The following is a 16,035-nucleotide window of genomic DNA, read 5'->3' on the forward strand; positions in this document are numbered from 1 at the left end:
AGAGAAGAAAGGCTCACACATTGTAATACTCATTATTATTTTTTCAACCTACGGGGTTGCCTCTCACATGGACATAGAAATGTTAATACGTAATATAACAGCACAGTGATGGCATTATCCATCTGAAAATTCCAGAGTGGGATGCAGGCGATTCCAGCTTCCATTTCTGGGAATGTCATTGATTGTGAGTGAAGGATGTGGCTTGAACATGTCCTCATGTGACTAGGACACTTGGACCAGAGATACTACAATCGCTGTCGGTCACAGTGTGTCACTCAGCCCACATTTTACTGCACATCAGCTCTGGTGATATAGCCTGACTCCAAGGCCTGGTTTCTGGTTTCCATGTCTTTATAATCCAGTAGAGGACATGACCTTGATGTTTGAAAAGTTTCCACAATGTCACAATAAAAATAGCAGCCCACAGATGCCCGTTGATTGGACTGTTGGAATTTTTAGGTCATACTTCATTATTGTCTAGACCTAGGCACTACCTATAAATTCATGGAAGCAGGCATATGGAACCCATATTCTAATCAGGCAGCCAACCGCCCCCCCCAAGTCCTTTAGCTTGGGTTTGTTTGGTTGCTTATGCATTTAGATAGGATCTAGCTAAGTAGCCTAGATTGTTCACACTCATGGCAATCCTCCTGCATCAGCTTCCAGAATAATGGAGTTATAGGTATGCATCCACTTGCCCAGCTGTTAAGAGTTTTTAATAACTTCCCTGTGGCATGAATTGTGGAAGGTGATGTGGGCACTGTGTATAGCACATACTTTCCTTTCTAGAAATTATAATTACTTTGGAAGTTTAGATGTATATACACAAAGTAACCTGAACTGGAGGTGGAGTTGCTGAGATTATTGTGAGATATGAATTTCTGTGTGGACAGACACAATATCTATCTGTGGATCTTGTTACATAGACTTGAGTCTCCAAATCTTTATTTGGGAAATGTTTCTCTCTCTCTCTGTCTGTCTGTCTCTCTCTCTCTCTCTCTCTCTCTTTCTCTCTCTCAGTTTTTCAAGACATGGCTGTCCTAGAACTCACTCTGTAGACCAGGCTGGCCTCAAACTCAGAGATCCACCTGCCTCTGCCTCCCCAGTGCTGGGATTAAAGGTGTGCACCACCATCAACCAGTGATATGTATATTTTTATAACCTTAAAAATATAGAAGTAAATTAAATACTACTGTTTGAGGGTTATTATTTTCCAATTGTGTGTGTGTGTGTAAGTATTGTTTGATGTCGGTCATAGGTGCCACAGTAGAGAGAGAAGCTCACCAAGATGTTAGGCTTTCATTTTCCAAAGGAGCAGAGGGGTTCAGCCTTCTTGGAATAGACGGAAACCCAGTTACTTTATACAAACATACAAGGTTAATAGGGACTGGGAAAGATTCCAGGTACCGAAATCATCTTGCTTTCACTGCCTGTGAGAGCAGGCAACCCACACATCATGGAAAGCCATAATCAAAAGGAAGAACTCTAGGTTGCCAGGAGTGTCTTAGGACCAAGGTCAGTGCACCTTCAAGCTCTCACGTAGCAGGCAAGTGCAGAGTATCCAGAGAGACAACATTTCTTCAAGGTTCAAACACTCTCAAAACAATTTCTCAGCCTCTACCAATTAAGCCAAACACAGCCAAGGCTTTGCTGAAACATTTCACTCAAAGCCCGACACCGAGGCTTTGTTTTACATATCACTACATGTGTGCATACAGAATCAAATCCAGTGAAGCAAACTCATTCGTCGAGGAGGGAGTACAATAGCTAAAACTGTGTTTGTATTTCCAGGCATTTTCAGATGAATTTGAAAAAAGGAGTAATGGAAATCCTAGCGCCACGGATGAAGATACACAAGGTTCAGTAAAGTTTTTAAGTTGACCAGTGACTTCTTGTTAGTAAGTAACTGTTCAATGACAGGTAAAGGATGATGGTGATCATTTTTCTGATAAGTCTATAAACTATGGACCATATTAAATTATATTCCATACATGTGAGTATAAAAGACTGTTTATGGGACTTGGAGGGAAATGGAAAGGTGGACCAAATTATATCATCTGTATAGTGGGATTTTTAAATTACTGATGAGACTATTGCCTCCTATAGGTAATCTAACATTTATTTTCCATGGACACATTAAGAGACAATACAGACCAACACTTCCCTGTCAAACGTGGTTTGCTGTTTCTGAGTTCGTCTTGTTTGGGGTTCACTGGACCTCTGATTTGAAGTGAGGATTTGCTGTGCTGCCCAGGATAGCAGTCCTTTTGTCCCAGCCCAGGGCCAGGGCCAAAGTAAAAGACAGCCAGGACATCGAGAGGGCAGCCTGTGGCAACCTCACTCTTGCTTCTGATGAGTCGGTGCCTGATTCTGCTTTTTTTTTTTTTTCTGGGCAGGTTTCTATGGGAGTCTTTCCAGCCCCACTTTAGGAGTGCTAGAAATGAATATTGGCCCGATCCTCTTCCAAGTGGCCACAGGGGACATCACCAAAGAAGTGGCAGATGTGATTGTCAATTCAACATCAAACACATTTACTCTCAAATCAGGTACTTCCGTGAGATGGATTCTGTCTCAGGCAGTAATCAGTGTGGTCGATCCTATGAAGAAGTGTTTCTATAGGCAAAATGGTTTTGTAAACCTGGGCTTGTTCATGTTAATTAATGTCTTTAAAGTTATTTCAATGGGCTTTCTTACAACTGGCAACATTTTTGAAATTTTCTTCTCTGTCAGTAATGCCTGGGCATGGGACTGCTCTATGATGGGTGTGTTGGGAGGCGAAGGCTGTCTTTCTGGTCAAGTTACCAACTTGATTTTCTCATGTAGGAGTTTCCAAAGCAATTTTGGAAGGTGCAGGACAAAATGTGGAGAAAGAATGTTCTGTCCTGGGTAAGGAACAATGCTACTTCTTGGTGCCAGATTGTAAGTAGAAGATTGACTATGGAAGGCTATGAAGAAACTGAGGAAGGGCTTTGGGCTGGGAAGGCAATGTGTTTATCTTTTCTTTTCTTTTTCTGTTTTTTGTTTTTGTTCTTTTTGAGACCAATATATTAATCTTAAGATCATATATTTTATGAAAGAATTCCACATGAGAGAAAGTTAAAAGTGGAAAGTTATCTCACAGCTCAGAGAAATGAAGCCACAAAATTTCACTAAACATAGTATTTCAAGAGCTTTTAATCCATGCAATATTTCCTCATCAAATCAGACATCTTGCTTTCTCCAAGAGTAGGTTCGGCATCTGACTCTGAGTCTGTTTCACAGCTCAACAGAACAGCGAGTATATAGTTACTGAAGGTGGGTTACTGAGATGCAAGAGTATTATTCACGTTGTTGGAGGGAATGATGTCAAGAGATCAGTTTCCTGTGTTCTGGAAGAATGTGAACAACGGAATTACTCATCCATTTGCCTACCAGCCATTGGCACAGGTTAGTAACCACAGGCTGTCAAGGCTCAGTCCTGAAGTGTCGACTCCTCCATGGATTTGGTCCTCACTGGGTCTGGGTGATGACGGTGACCTCTCACCCAGGAGTGGACAGTTTCCTCACTCCAAGGGGCCCGCCAGCCCACTAGGGAATGAGCAAAGCTGGAGGGTATTTTAAGTTGACGGAGGAGAATGAGCAGGGTGCATTTATGTGCACCCGTGGTTCCCACCTACTGGAATGATGGAGGCAGGAGGATTGACCTGTGTCCCCACAATTTATCTACAAGGTTAGTCAAAGGCATTGACTGTAATTTTCTGCCACAGTGGCGGGCACCATTAACAGGGATAATCCAAAGGGACTCTCCGTCTATCAAACCAGCTTGCCCAGAAGACTTTCATATTGCCTGTTATGTGACTTTGCCAGCTGCCATTCACTTTGGGCTGACCCATGATTAGAAAGGGACATTCCACAACCTTACCTAGCCAATGGGTTCCAGAGCTTGAGAAACAAGATCTAGAACATGTTGAAGACAGGAGTGTATCTACTTAGTGGCTGCTTTGAATCCTGCTGGGCAGCTAAAATCATGCAGTGTATGGGGAAGAAAGACATCCTGGAGGCTCAGGGTGAATAATATGCCTAGAATTATAGATTGTAACAAGTAGCTCACAGTTTTGGGTGCCTTAGAATTATCTTAGTTTAAATCTGGCCCCAAGAAGTAGCTGGGAGAATCCAGACACATACATAAAATCCATCAGAGGCTAATATTGTCTCTGTAAGGACCATGTTGTTTCAAGATGTATTAGTATTTTTTTTTCCTTTTTTGATCTTTTGAGGACATTAGTAAATCAAGGGGGGAAAAGTCACCTGGACTCTGTAATGGGAAAGGAGTGACACTGGGAGCCAGGATCTATTGAAAAGGATAGATGTGAATGTCACAAATTAGAATGGGGTTCAGGTGCTGGAGAGATGGCTCAGAGGGTAAGAGCACTGACTGCTCTCTTCCAGAGGTCCTGAGTTCAATTCCCAGCAACCACATGGTGGATCACAACTGTTTGTAATGAGATCTGGTGCCCTCTTCTGACCTGCAAGCATCCATGCAGGCAGACAGAACACTGTATACATAATATATAAATAAATCTTAAAAAAAAAAAAAAAGAATGGGTTCCAGGGTCTTTTCCTGGGGTGTTGACCTATGGACAGCATAGAACAGAAACCCCTCCCCACTGTGTCTAGGATGTCAAAACTATGTTAGAAAAGTCTACAGTGACTAAAGTGGGATCAGGCATTTTTCTCTCCTGTGACAACTGGAATTAGTGCTGTGGGATGGCTTTCTGTATGCTATGAATATGTGTTTCTCTGATTGGTTGATAATTAAATTGAATTAATTGGTTGATAATTGGCCTATGGCAAGGCAGCTTAGAGGCAGGTGGGAAATCTAAGCAGATACAGGGAGTAAAGGAAGGAGAAGAGGGAGAGACGCCAGCCTGCAGCCCAAGGAACAACATGCCAGCAGACTGGTAATGCCACAGTCATATGGCAAAACATAGATTAATAGATAGAGCTAGCTACTAAGAAGCCTTAGCCATTAAGCCATACAGTTTGCAAGTAGTATAAAGCCTCTGTGTGTTTACTTGGGTCCAAGTGGCTGCAGGACTGGGTGGCACACAAGACAACTTTCAACTACAGGAATTCCTTGTTTATGTCACAGCCTTTTGCAGATGGATCTTAAGCTTGTCTTTTTTTTTTTATGTGCTTTTTTAAAGGAAATGCTCAGCAGAACCCAGATACGGTTGCTAAAGCCATAATGGATGCCATTGAAGAATTTATCCAGAAAAAATCAGTGCAGGCTGTGAGGAAAGTTAAAGTTGTCATCTTCCAGCCCCACATTCTGAATATTTTTTACGACAACATGAAAGAGAGAGAAGGCTCCCCAGCTCCTCCCCAGCCGTCTGTACTGTCAAAGATTGCCTGTGAGTCCTTCACTTTTATCAAATACATATTCCTGACCTTGATGTTCAAGGGAATAAAAGAAAAATTAATTTCCATTTTCTCTTTAGCCTTTTTTGGCTTTCCAAAGCAAGCTCCCCCCAAACAGAAAACCCTGTTTCTGGAGAAGAAAACTGAGTTGGCAGTTTTCCAGGTATGTGGTGGCGATGTAGGCAGCGTGGAAAGCACCATCACCTGGATCCAGAATCTGATTACCCAAGAGCAGTTTTCCTACACCAGTGACGACGAGTGCATCAGAGACTTTGATGAGAAGGAGTACAGGAAACTGAATGAGCTGCAGAAGAGGCTGAATATTGTCATTGACCTGGACCAGAAGAAACCCTTCATGAAAATTGAGGGAATCAGCCGAGATGTGGTAGAAGCTAGAGATGAGATTGAAGACCTGATCAAGAGCATTCGGTTGGTTAAGGAAAAGGAAATCCAGGCAGAATATGTCCTCGAATTTGTGGAATGGCAATACATTGACAACGGCATCACACGCAGTTTTGACAAAATAGCTAATATGCAGTTGGAGGAGGCCCAGAAGGCCAAGCACAAGAGCATTGTCGTCAAAATTAATAATCAGGACTTCACAGTGAACTTCAAGACAAACACCGCCACAGGCCCTCAAGGACAGAGTGTCACTGTTCAGCGCCACATAAAAACTGAAGGTAAGGTACATGCTCATGGGTGTCAACCATGGCTCCAACTCTGAGTTTTAACACTCTTTTAGAAACACAACAGTTTTTGTTTTGTTTTTGAGACAGTATTTCACTATGTAGCCATGGCTGGCCTGGAATTCTTTTGTTTTGTTTTTGAGACAGTGTTTCACCATGTGGCTATGGCTGGCCTAGAACTCTAGGTGTACCGGGCAGGCCTCAGATTCAGAGATTTGCCTGCTTCTGCCTCCCAAATGCTGGGATTAAAGGCATAAGCCACCCATGTTCTGCTGTGTTAAATTTTAAAGTAGATAAATTCAAGTAAGCCTAGTAGAATAATTTAAAGATCCTGGTCCCTGAGTTTCCAGAGCATACACCATGGCCAGGAGAATATAGCAAAGGTAAACACAAGAGCCCGAGAACAGCCACCTAAACTAACAACAGCTACCCTTGCATTTGCTCCATGTTTCAGTAGCTTACAAGGTTTCTGGACCCAGTTCTTCTGTGGAAATAACAGCTGTCTCAAGCAGAGGTAGAAAAAGAATAGTTTCAGAAGGAAAGTGGCCCAAGGTTCTCAAGAACTTAAAAGCCAAGGAGAGGACAGACTCGTTAGGGTTTGCCTCTGTGTCTGTAACGATGACCATGGGACGACCTCCATTCTATTCCCAAGTCTTCTCTTCCCTGAGCCAAAGGTTCCTGGGCACCAGGTCAGAAAGCAGCCTACAGGTTCCCTGATGGAGTTGAGCCTCAGAGAGGGAATGTCTGTCTTGTGTAGACAGTCATTCCTTCCAACCACATGAGTCCCCCTTGGCTTCCCACAGACTGTACTCATCTTCTGTAGGATCAATGTGAATGAACCTGTTAGCCTCTAAGCAACCCTGGAGGAATGACATATCACATGAGGTATTCTGCAGCCTGTCACAGACAAACCCTGCCATCCACCCACCTACCTCTTAAGGATGTAGTGAGGCAAATGAGAACATACATGTAGACTACTTCCCCCTCACCCAATGGTATAAACCATGCAGCTGCAAAGTGACAGAGATCGTTCAAAACAGGTTGGGTAATTAATTTGTTCAATTACATCAGAGCAGAGGCTTTGCAGCAAATGAAGGTAAGCTACAGTATGTCGTCAGTTCTCACACCTTAGCAAGATCAAAACAGAAGGTGGAGACACAGGCGCCATCCCTAGGAAACCCTAGCTCCATACATCGGTGGCTTTTCTCTTCTGGAGGAGGGTTCTGGGAAATGAGTCTCCTATGTGTCAGGCAAGAGATCTACCACTGCACTATCTTGCCTTGAATCATCCCCCTCTTTTGAACAAGCTTTCTAGCTCATCCTGATACCAGTGGTTCATGGTGTACATTTTTAACATCCTTTTAGAAAGATAAGGGAATTCTTGTATAGATAGAATTATTAGACTATAACACAAGGGGAGGCAGGTTTTGCCAAAGCTTACTGGAAATGTTCACGGGAGCCCTCAAATCCTTATTTTGCAGCTGAAATCCCTGCACATTGGAGTGACATGAGGCAGAAGAAATTGTCTGTGGTCAGTCTGCAAACCAGTGATCCTGAATACAACATTGTGGCAAACAAGTTCAACCAGACCTGCGCAAACTTTGTCATAGAGAAGGTAAGTCAGCTACAGATGAGTTTCTTAGTGGTAGAAATAAGTGATATCAGATCCTGAATAAACCCACTCATGTATGGGTCTATAGAGGTGGCCTGTGGGGTGAAGATTTTGTACTGCTCTCTCAGAGGACCCCAAGTTTCAAGTTGGGTTTCCAGACCCACGACAAGTAGCTTACGACAGCCTGAAACTGCGGGACCAGCACCCTGAAAGTATGCTTTTCCTTGAGCTCAGTGGCAATATATTTTCATTTTACTTATTCCTCTTCTGGCATTTGTGGGCACCTGGATTCACACTTGTCAACCAAAAATACACATAATTGAAAATTAAAAATAAGGTCTTAAAAAATACACTCACTTTCACTTCCTATCATATTTTATACCCAGAGTCAGTCAAGTTTGTGGGGCCTGTTCTCTCCCTCCACCTTCACATGGGTTCTGGGGTTGTACTCAACGCACTAGGCTTACAGGGAAGAAACCTTGACCTGCTGAGCCATCTCACTGGCCCCACTTCTGTTGTTTAAGGACATTTTTGCTGGGTATAGAATTCCGAATTGGCAGTTATTATCAGTGATTCCACTATTTTTTTTTGGACTTCATTGCTTCATTTTGTATCTCTTCGTCTGGGATTCTGTCTCATCAAATCCTTGTCTTCATATATCCCCCCCCCCTGCATCCTCTGGTAGCTACTGGTGGGAGAGTAAATCTGACATGATGGCCAAGAGCTAACAATACATCTGCTGAACAGAGTTTAAGATTATTTTCCTCCATTCCATTCCTCCATTCTTCCATTTTTCTTTCTATGGTGCTGGGAATTGAACCCAGGGACTCACACAGACTAAGCATGTACCCTACCACCACGTCTGAAATAATTATGTGCTATTTTCTAAGAAACCGCCCTTTTAAAAATTTAAATTCAAAGACTGGAAATTTCAAAATAAAAAATTGAAAGTTTGAAAAGCTGAGTTAAATGACAAAATTTAGGGTAAACAAAAATAAAACAGATACAGTTGAAGATGAGAAACAGTTATAGGTAAATAATAAAAAGGGAAAATGATGTAAAAAATCCCAAATCATATGAAAATGTGTGAAAATACTGAGGCTTTGAACCAGAGAGCCAATTTTGCCTGTTTTATCTTTCAGTTTTTGATGTTTCTTTTTCTTTCTTTTTTCTTTCTAAGTGTTCAGTAGTTTTTGATGTTTTTGAGACAGAATCTTTTCATGTAGTTCTGGCTGGCCTGGAATTTACAATGTAGTCCAGGCTGGCCTCAAAGTCATGATCTTCAGCCTCAATCAATCCCCCAAGTGCCGGGATTAGTACTCAGAGTACACCACCACACCTGGAGTAGAGGGAAAATTATATATAACTCAGTTGGAAATTGCTTCCCTTGTGAGCATGAGCATCTGACTTCCATCCCCAGATGCTGCATTAAAAAAAAAAATTGGGGGTTGGGATTTAGCTCAGTGGTAGAGCGCTTGCCCAGAAAGTGCAAGGCCCTGGGTTCGGTCCTCAGCTCTGGAAAGAAAAAAAAAGAAGGAAAAAAAAAACAGGAAAGAAAAAAAATCCAGCTGGGTAGCGGTGGCACACGCCTTTAATGCCAGCACTCAGGAGGCAGAAGCAGGTGGATCTCTGTGAGTTCGAGGCCAGCCTGGTCTGCAACCACAGAGCTGCCGAGGCAGACACAAGTGGATCCCTAGGGCTCACTGGCCAGCCTGCCTACCTAACTCCAGCCCCGTAAGAGAGCCTTCTCTCTCTCTCTCTCTCTCTCTCTCTCTCTCTCTCTCTCTTCTCTCTCTCTCTCTCTTCTCTGTGTGTGTTGTGGGGGTAGAGAGAAGCTGGGGTTCACACCAGTAGAAGTCCAGAGTGTAACTTTGTGGAGTCAGTGTTCTCCTTTCAACTTTAGGGATGGAACTCAGGTCACCATACCCTCACTGAGCTGTCTTACAGGTCCTAAAACAATTTCTGAACATAGGATGCTGTCACTCAGCACTGAATTTGCCTGAGCAGATTTTTTTAATTATGAAAGACAAAGAAGGTGTCTTTTTTGCTATCACTTGGCATCTCCAGAATACTTTACCGTTAATTTATAGATCGAAAGGATCCAGAATCCAGCTCTCTGGAGGAGGTACCAGGCAAACAAAAAAATTATGGATGAAAAGAACGGCCATGGAGGAAACGAGAAGCAACTCTTCCATGGGACGGAGGCCAGCTGTATCGCACAGCTCAACAGCAATGGATTTAACCGCAGCTACGCTGGGAAGAACGGTAAGGAGGCATGCAATCCCCAAATGGGATGCTGGCTGGGAGACCCTGCCCTGGCCATGGTTCACGGTGCCCCTCACATCGTTGGCGGCCAGACTCGAGCCAGTTTAACAGTAAACAGTAATATATTTCAATTTCACCCCAAGGGCTTGACGGCCCCTTTGAGGAGGAAAATAAATGATGATGATGATGATGATGAAGAATCCACACAAAATATTCAAGCTGAGCATTCCTTCTCTATTAGTTGACATATTGGGCTAACATGTTGATCTATATGCTACACTGAATTACTTGAAAACGTTTTTCTCTCTACAGCCGTTGCCTATGGGAAGGGAACCTATTTTGCTGTCAGTGCTTCCTATTCTGCCAGCGACACATACTCCAGACCTGACGCCAATGGGAAAAAGTATATGTATTACGTGCGGGTTCTCACTGGGAACTACACAAACGGGAACTCGACACTGATCGTGCCTCCTTCGAGGAACCCTCAAAATCCCACTGACTTGTACGACACTGTCACAGATGATGTTACAAACCCAAGTTTATTTGTAGTGTTTTATGACAACCAAGCATACCCGGAGTATCTCATCACATTTAGGCGGTGACGCGTCCACGTCATGTATCTGCTGTGTGACAGACGTTAGCCGTTCTCCTTAAGCTTTCTCTAAGAGCACAAGGTCTTTCTTTGCCATGGACATGTTTCCTCAGCTGCTTCTCCGTGGTGGAAATGAATCTGCTTGAGAGAGCCAATCAACGTGAGAATTGAAAATCAGGTAACCGCTGTAGCTGTGCTTTCTCCAATGTGACAGTAACACCTCCACGGACTTTCAGTCCCAGTAGCACCAGAGGAATCGCGTGGGAGTGCCACCGAGCCGCGGGGGCCACTGAACAGATTCCTCAGCAGAGAACCTCTTTCTTCACTAAGAGCCTTGTGCCGGGTGGGCTGGACAGCTCCAGGCGGGGCTATGTACAAACTGGGTGCTGGGATGTAGCTTGTCGTCTGTGTGAACTGAGCCACAAGGAGGGGCACGGCTCAGAAGCCCAGGCCCCGATTGCCAGGGGCCCTTTCTAACGTCGTCGTCGACCCTAATGTTCCGGCTACCTAGTGAAATCAATGGATGACACCACTACATCTCCCGGGGAAACCCTTCCACTGTGTGAAAAGGAGTGCACTCTGAGGATATCCGCTAACATCTTTCCCAGCTTGTGATGATTTCAACGCTTTAGGTGTAAGCCAATTAGTCAGATTGCTAACTTACGAACTCAGTGTCTACTGGATGGTGATTATTTCTTGTGGTCCTGGGGACTGAACCTAGGGCTTCACACATGTCAGGCAAGCACTGTTCCACTGAGCTACACCCCACCCCCCGGCCCTCTTAACCTCTTATTTTGAGGCAGGATCTCATTTAGTTGCCCAGGCTGGCTCTGATAGCCCTCTATAGACCTGGCAGGTCTGGAACTATCTTCCTGCTTTGGCTACTTGTCGGAGGCCTGTGCCACCAGAACTGGATTAAGCTGTTCTTTTAATTTTCTCCTGTAAATTTCCGACTCAGTGGCATTTATTTATTGAATGCCTAGACTTTGCCAGCTAGAGTGAGAGAGACATGGTCACACATATGATTTTGTTCCCATGAATAGTGCTCTGGGAAGAGTTTCAGGCTAAGGAAACATGTTCAGAGTTCAGGAAACATCCTTGCTCGAGGTCACCAAGGCTGGAACCCTCAGAGCCAGCTAGCTGAGTCCTGGTGTCAATGTCAAGTCCTTTACCATTCCCACCACAGAACCTGGCCTCGAGATAAGCAAGTGCTGTTTCGGCCATCATTCAGTGGCCGTCACACAGTGACTGTGAATGAGTAGCTATTACTCAGTGTTCATCACATGGTGGTCATTATGCAGTTACCTTCATGAAGTGACCATCACATGGTGTCTATCACACAATGGCCATCACTCAGTGACCATCACCTAGTTGCGAGTATCTCAGGTCACCTGTGAGGCGACCCCAGATTTCCCCAGCTTTTTTCTTTCTGGATTTGGTGTCCACTCTGCCCCTTGTTAGGACTTCTACAGGCCAAGGAGCTAGAGCTGTGTGGAGTTCTCAGGGGGTACACTCTTGGGTGTTGGGAGGATCGAGGCGCCGGTTCCCACCTAGGAACCACCAGTGGGCTGCAAGTGGAGCCAGGGGTCCCTACTGCTGCCTCAACAACACAGAGGCCTTGGGACCTCTCCTGCTGCTTCTAAGTGGACCGGCACAGACTGGCTTACGAGGGGCTGGCGTCCTCTGCACTGGCATCTGAACTCAGGACCAACCACAGTCTAAGGGAGTGGAAGAAAAGTGAGGGGCCCGTTTTCATTTGCCTTTGTTCTCCAGTGGTTGGGTTAACTCAGGGCAAGGTGGAAGAGCAGGGTGTAACACTGAAGAATAAGGGCCTGACCAACAAATGTCACAGTTACCTTCAGCCTTTCCCACTTCCTAGTAAAATGTCTGCCTTGAAAAATGTCTCTCGGTAGAATCATTCCTCTCCTAAAGGGCAAGCATGGGGAGGGGTGTGTGTATGCAGTTCAAGGGCATACAGTGGCCACCGCTGTAGCTGAAGTTTTCCTGTGTCCCACTCGGTCCACAGCCGCTCAGACCCAAGTAAACACACAGAGGCTTGTATTAGTTAAAACTGCTCGGCCATTAGCTCAGGCTTACAACTGACTAGCTCTTAAACTCAGCCCATTTCTGTTCATCTATATGTCACCACATGTTCTGTGGTTTTACCTATATGCTGTTACATGCTGCTCCCTGGATGGTGTGTCCTGACTCAGCCTTCCCAGAATTCTCCTTGTCTGCTTATCCCGCCTATACTTCCTGCCTGGCTACTGGCCAATCAGCATATTAGTTACCAACCAATCAGCAACACATTCACAACATACAGAGCGTTATCACCCATCACACCACTGATAAACAGGACAACACTGAGGGATCTTTAAGATACTAATGTTCATTTGGAAATTACTGGAAGGGCACAATGCAGTTTAAGGTTTAGAAAGCCTATATCCAGTGAGCAGCCAGCCCAGAGCCCGAGACAGGTCTTGATAGCTCACTGTAGGGCCACATGGTCGGTTCAGATGCTCCTTGGTCACCTGTGGGATGTACATGCTAAAAGCTCAAGCTGTGTTGATTGACACTCCATGCAATTCAGAGTCTGATTCTGGTGCACACCTGGAGGATTCCAATAGCCCAGACACCCAGGGCCACACCAAGACTTCCTGAGGATAACAACAGCCCCCCCCCCCCCCCCCCCCCCCCCAGGGCCACACCAGGACTTCCTGGAGGATTCCAACAGCCCCCACACCCAGAGCCACATCAGCACTTCCTGGAGGATTCCAACAGCCTCCACACCCAGGGCCACACCAGGACTTTGGGGCCTTTTGCCTTTGTAGTCCCTTAGTGCATAAACAGAATTAAAACCTAAACTCAGGGGCTGTAGAGATGGCTTAGTGGTTAAGAGCACTTGCTGCTCTTGCAGAGGACCTGGGTTTGGTTCCCAGCACCCACATGGCAGCTCATAACCACCTGCAACTATAGTTCCAGGAGCAGATGTCCCCTTTCTGACCTCTGAGGGAACTGCTCCGCTTTAAAACTGGCTGGGGGTGGTCGGTCACTACTCCCGCGGTGCGAGATCACATGGCACTGCGCGCACGTGCCATGTAACGTCACGGACCGGTACGTGAGATGCTTGACGAAACTATCTTGACTGGATGCTAGACAGAAGTGTCAGGGTACTGGTTACGAGAGACGTACAGAAATGCTATTGATGAATGCTAGGGAAGTGTGGGTATTGGAGGGGGGTGTGTGAACCTTCATGTGGCACACATACAAACATGCAGGCAAACATTCATACATATTAAGTAAAAATAAATAAATCTTTAAAAAGCCCAGACTATACAACTATACTAACTACATCCACAGATGTCATCAAGACCTGATTAGGAAAGCTGATGCATTTTCACGAAACCTTGAAAACACAATGAGCTCCACCACCATACTTACTGAAAACTAGGGGGGTTTGCCAGCCCTGCTGACCCATATACACCTCAGAACTGGACACTACAGGAATGTGTCTGAGCTCTGCGGGCCTCTGCAGAGCCCATGGACTTATTGGTATTACTCATTCGGGTGTGGTTCTCTGGATGCAGGATGGGGTAGGGACCAGGTCATGCTAGCTTTCAGTGAGCTCACCCTCTGATACCCCTTCGCAATCAGCCAGGAGCTCACAATCGCTCCACAAAATCAGGGAATCACCTCCCATCACCCGCTTTTACCAATGTCTATCTGAACTCTTCCCAGGTCTTTATATAACACTGTTCCTTCCCATAGAATGAAAGACATCCCTGCAGAAGAAGCTCCAAGCTCTTCTGAGCCCAGCCAACACAGTCCAATCTGTGTCAGCCCATGCCTTCAGAGAAACTAAAATGCCTCTGAGAAACTTACCTAGAAACAACATTTTCCTGAGAAGTTTCATGAAATAATGCTGGCAACAAAAATGTCTTTGTTTCCTTTAAACTCAGGAGAAAGCTGTAACCCAACCCTGATTTTATGGGTGTTTATAACGACGCAGCTTTCGAGAGCACTGTGACTCATCAGAACTGCCTGTACAGGATGCCTACAGGACACTGAACGCTGGAGTGATCGGTCTCGAGTTATCTATTCTTTTCTACCCTATGCCTTACAGACCTCAGCCCTTCAGACTGCTTCTATGACTCACAGCTGAGTCATGCATAACAAACCAAAAAGTACCTGAAGAAAAAGAGCTCTGTTTCTGTGATGGAGAGAACTCCAAGAACAGAAAACTGAGCTCTGGCCATGGCATGCTCTGTGCCAATACCACTGGTGGGGCATTACCTATTCTCTCTTCCCTCTTCCCTCTCTTCTCTCTCCTCCCCTCCCCTCCCCTCCCCTCCCCTCTCCTTCTCTCTCTCTCTCTCTCTCTCTCTCTCTCTCTCTCTCTCTCTCTCTCTCTCTCTCTCAAAGAGTTAACGAGTGTTTTGTGCTCCTTACCTGCTGAACACTGGCCTAAGTTTTGTGAAAGAAGCCGTGATGCCATAAAATTCCCTATCCTCATGGAGTTATGTTGTGCTAGGGGGAAGAAGGGTTTGGGGAATATTATTTTTTAAGGTGTGTTACTTTTGTTCATGTTGCATTTGTTTAACTTTGTGAAGCTGTGTTACTGTGCCTGTCTAAAACACCTGATGGTCTAATAGAGAGCTGAACAGCTAATGGCCAGGCAGAATAAAGGATGGGCGGGGCTGGCAGGCAGAGAGAATATGGAGGAGAAATCTGGAAGCGAGGAAATCAAAGAAGTAGCCAGAGAAGGAGGAGGACTCCAGGGGCCAGCCACCCAGTTACACAGCCAGCCACGGAGTAAGATTTACAGAAGTAAGAGACCAGGAAAAGCCTGAAGGCAAAAGGTAGACGGGTTAATTTAAAGTTTTAAAGTGGGCAAGCAACAAGCTAAGGCTGAGCATTTATAATTAAGAATAAGCCTCTATGTGTGATTTATTTGGGAGCTGGGTGGTGGGCCCACAAAATAGCAAACCAAACAACAGAGGGGACCTCTGAGGACTAAGAGAAAAAACAACAGCCATGCAGCTGGTCAATTTCCATGTATGTGTATGTGCAGGTTGGTCAATACGCCCGTGTAGACACGAGACAGATCTCCCTTTCCACCTCCTTTCTCATTGTAGCCATTACTGTCTAGTGGTTTAAAACATCCCATCAGAATGTATGGAGCAATATATAGGAGACAGAAAAGCGAAAAATATCTAAAAAGCCTCAACTCTGTAACATTTGGGGTAACTCTAGCTTTTGGATAAGTCTGTGAGGAGTCTGCTGGCTGGTCTAATAAACTTGTTAAAAGAAGCCTCAGGACCTCGAAAGCTTGCAGCATGCTGATTGGGAAAGATGAACAATAATCAGACAGGCAAATATACACGGGCCAGTGAAGGGCAGTTCTGCAGGTCGGGACCAACCCATCCTTAGGAATAACCGTTACCAGTGCTGGGACTGGGAGAATGGGATAGTGAGAGGCT

At 45.1% G+C, this 16,035-nt stretch overlaps 1 protein-coding gene across 1 annotated transcript in view; it reads left to right on the forward strand.

Moving 5' to 3' along the window:
• Parp14 (poly(ADP-ribose) polymerase family member 14) overlaps positions 1–12,459 on the forward strand; it is a 34,351-nt gene extending 21,892 nt beyond the window's left edge. The window contains 9 exon segments of the mRNA XM_037209780.1: positions 1,792–1,858; positions 2,397–2,546; positions 2,824–2,886; positions 3,262–3,426; positions 5,187–5,393; positions 5,481–6,080; positions 7,568–7,701; positions 9,789–9,963; positions 10,276–12,459. Coding sequence (XP_037065675.1) covers positions 1,792–1,858; positions 2,397–2,546; positions 2,824–2,886; positions 3,262–3,426; positions 5,187–5,393; positions 5,481–6,080; positions 7,568–7,701; positions 9,789–9,963; positions 10,276–10,565 — 1,851 coding nt within the window. The 3' untranslated portion in view covers positions 10,566–12,459.
• The last annotated feature ends 3,576 nt before the right edge of the window (positions 12,460–16,035 follow it).

The sequence above is a fragment of the Peromyscus leucopus genome, chromosome 12, assembly GCF_004664715.2.
Source record: "Peromyscus leucopus breed LL Stock chromosome 12, UCI_PerLeu_2.1, whole genome shotgun sequence".
Lineage (NCBI taxonomy): Eukaryota > Metazoa > Chordata > Mammalia > Rodentia > Cricetidae > Peromyscus > Peromyscus leucopus.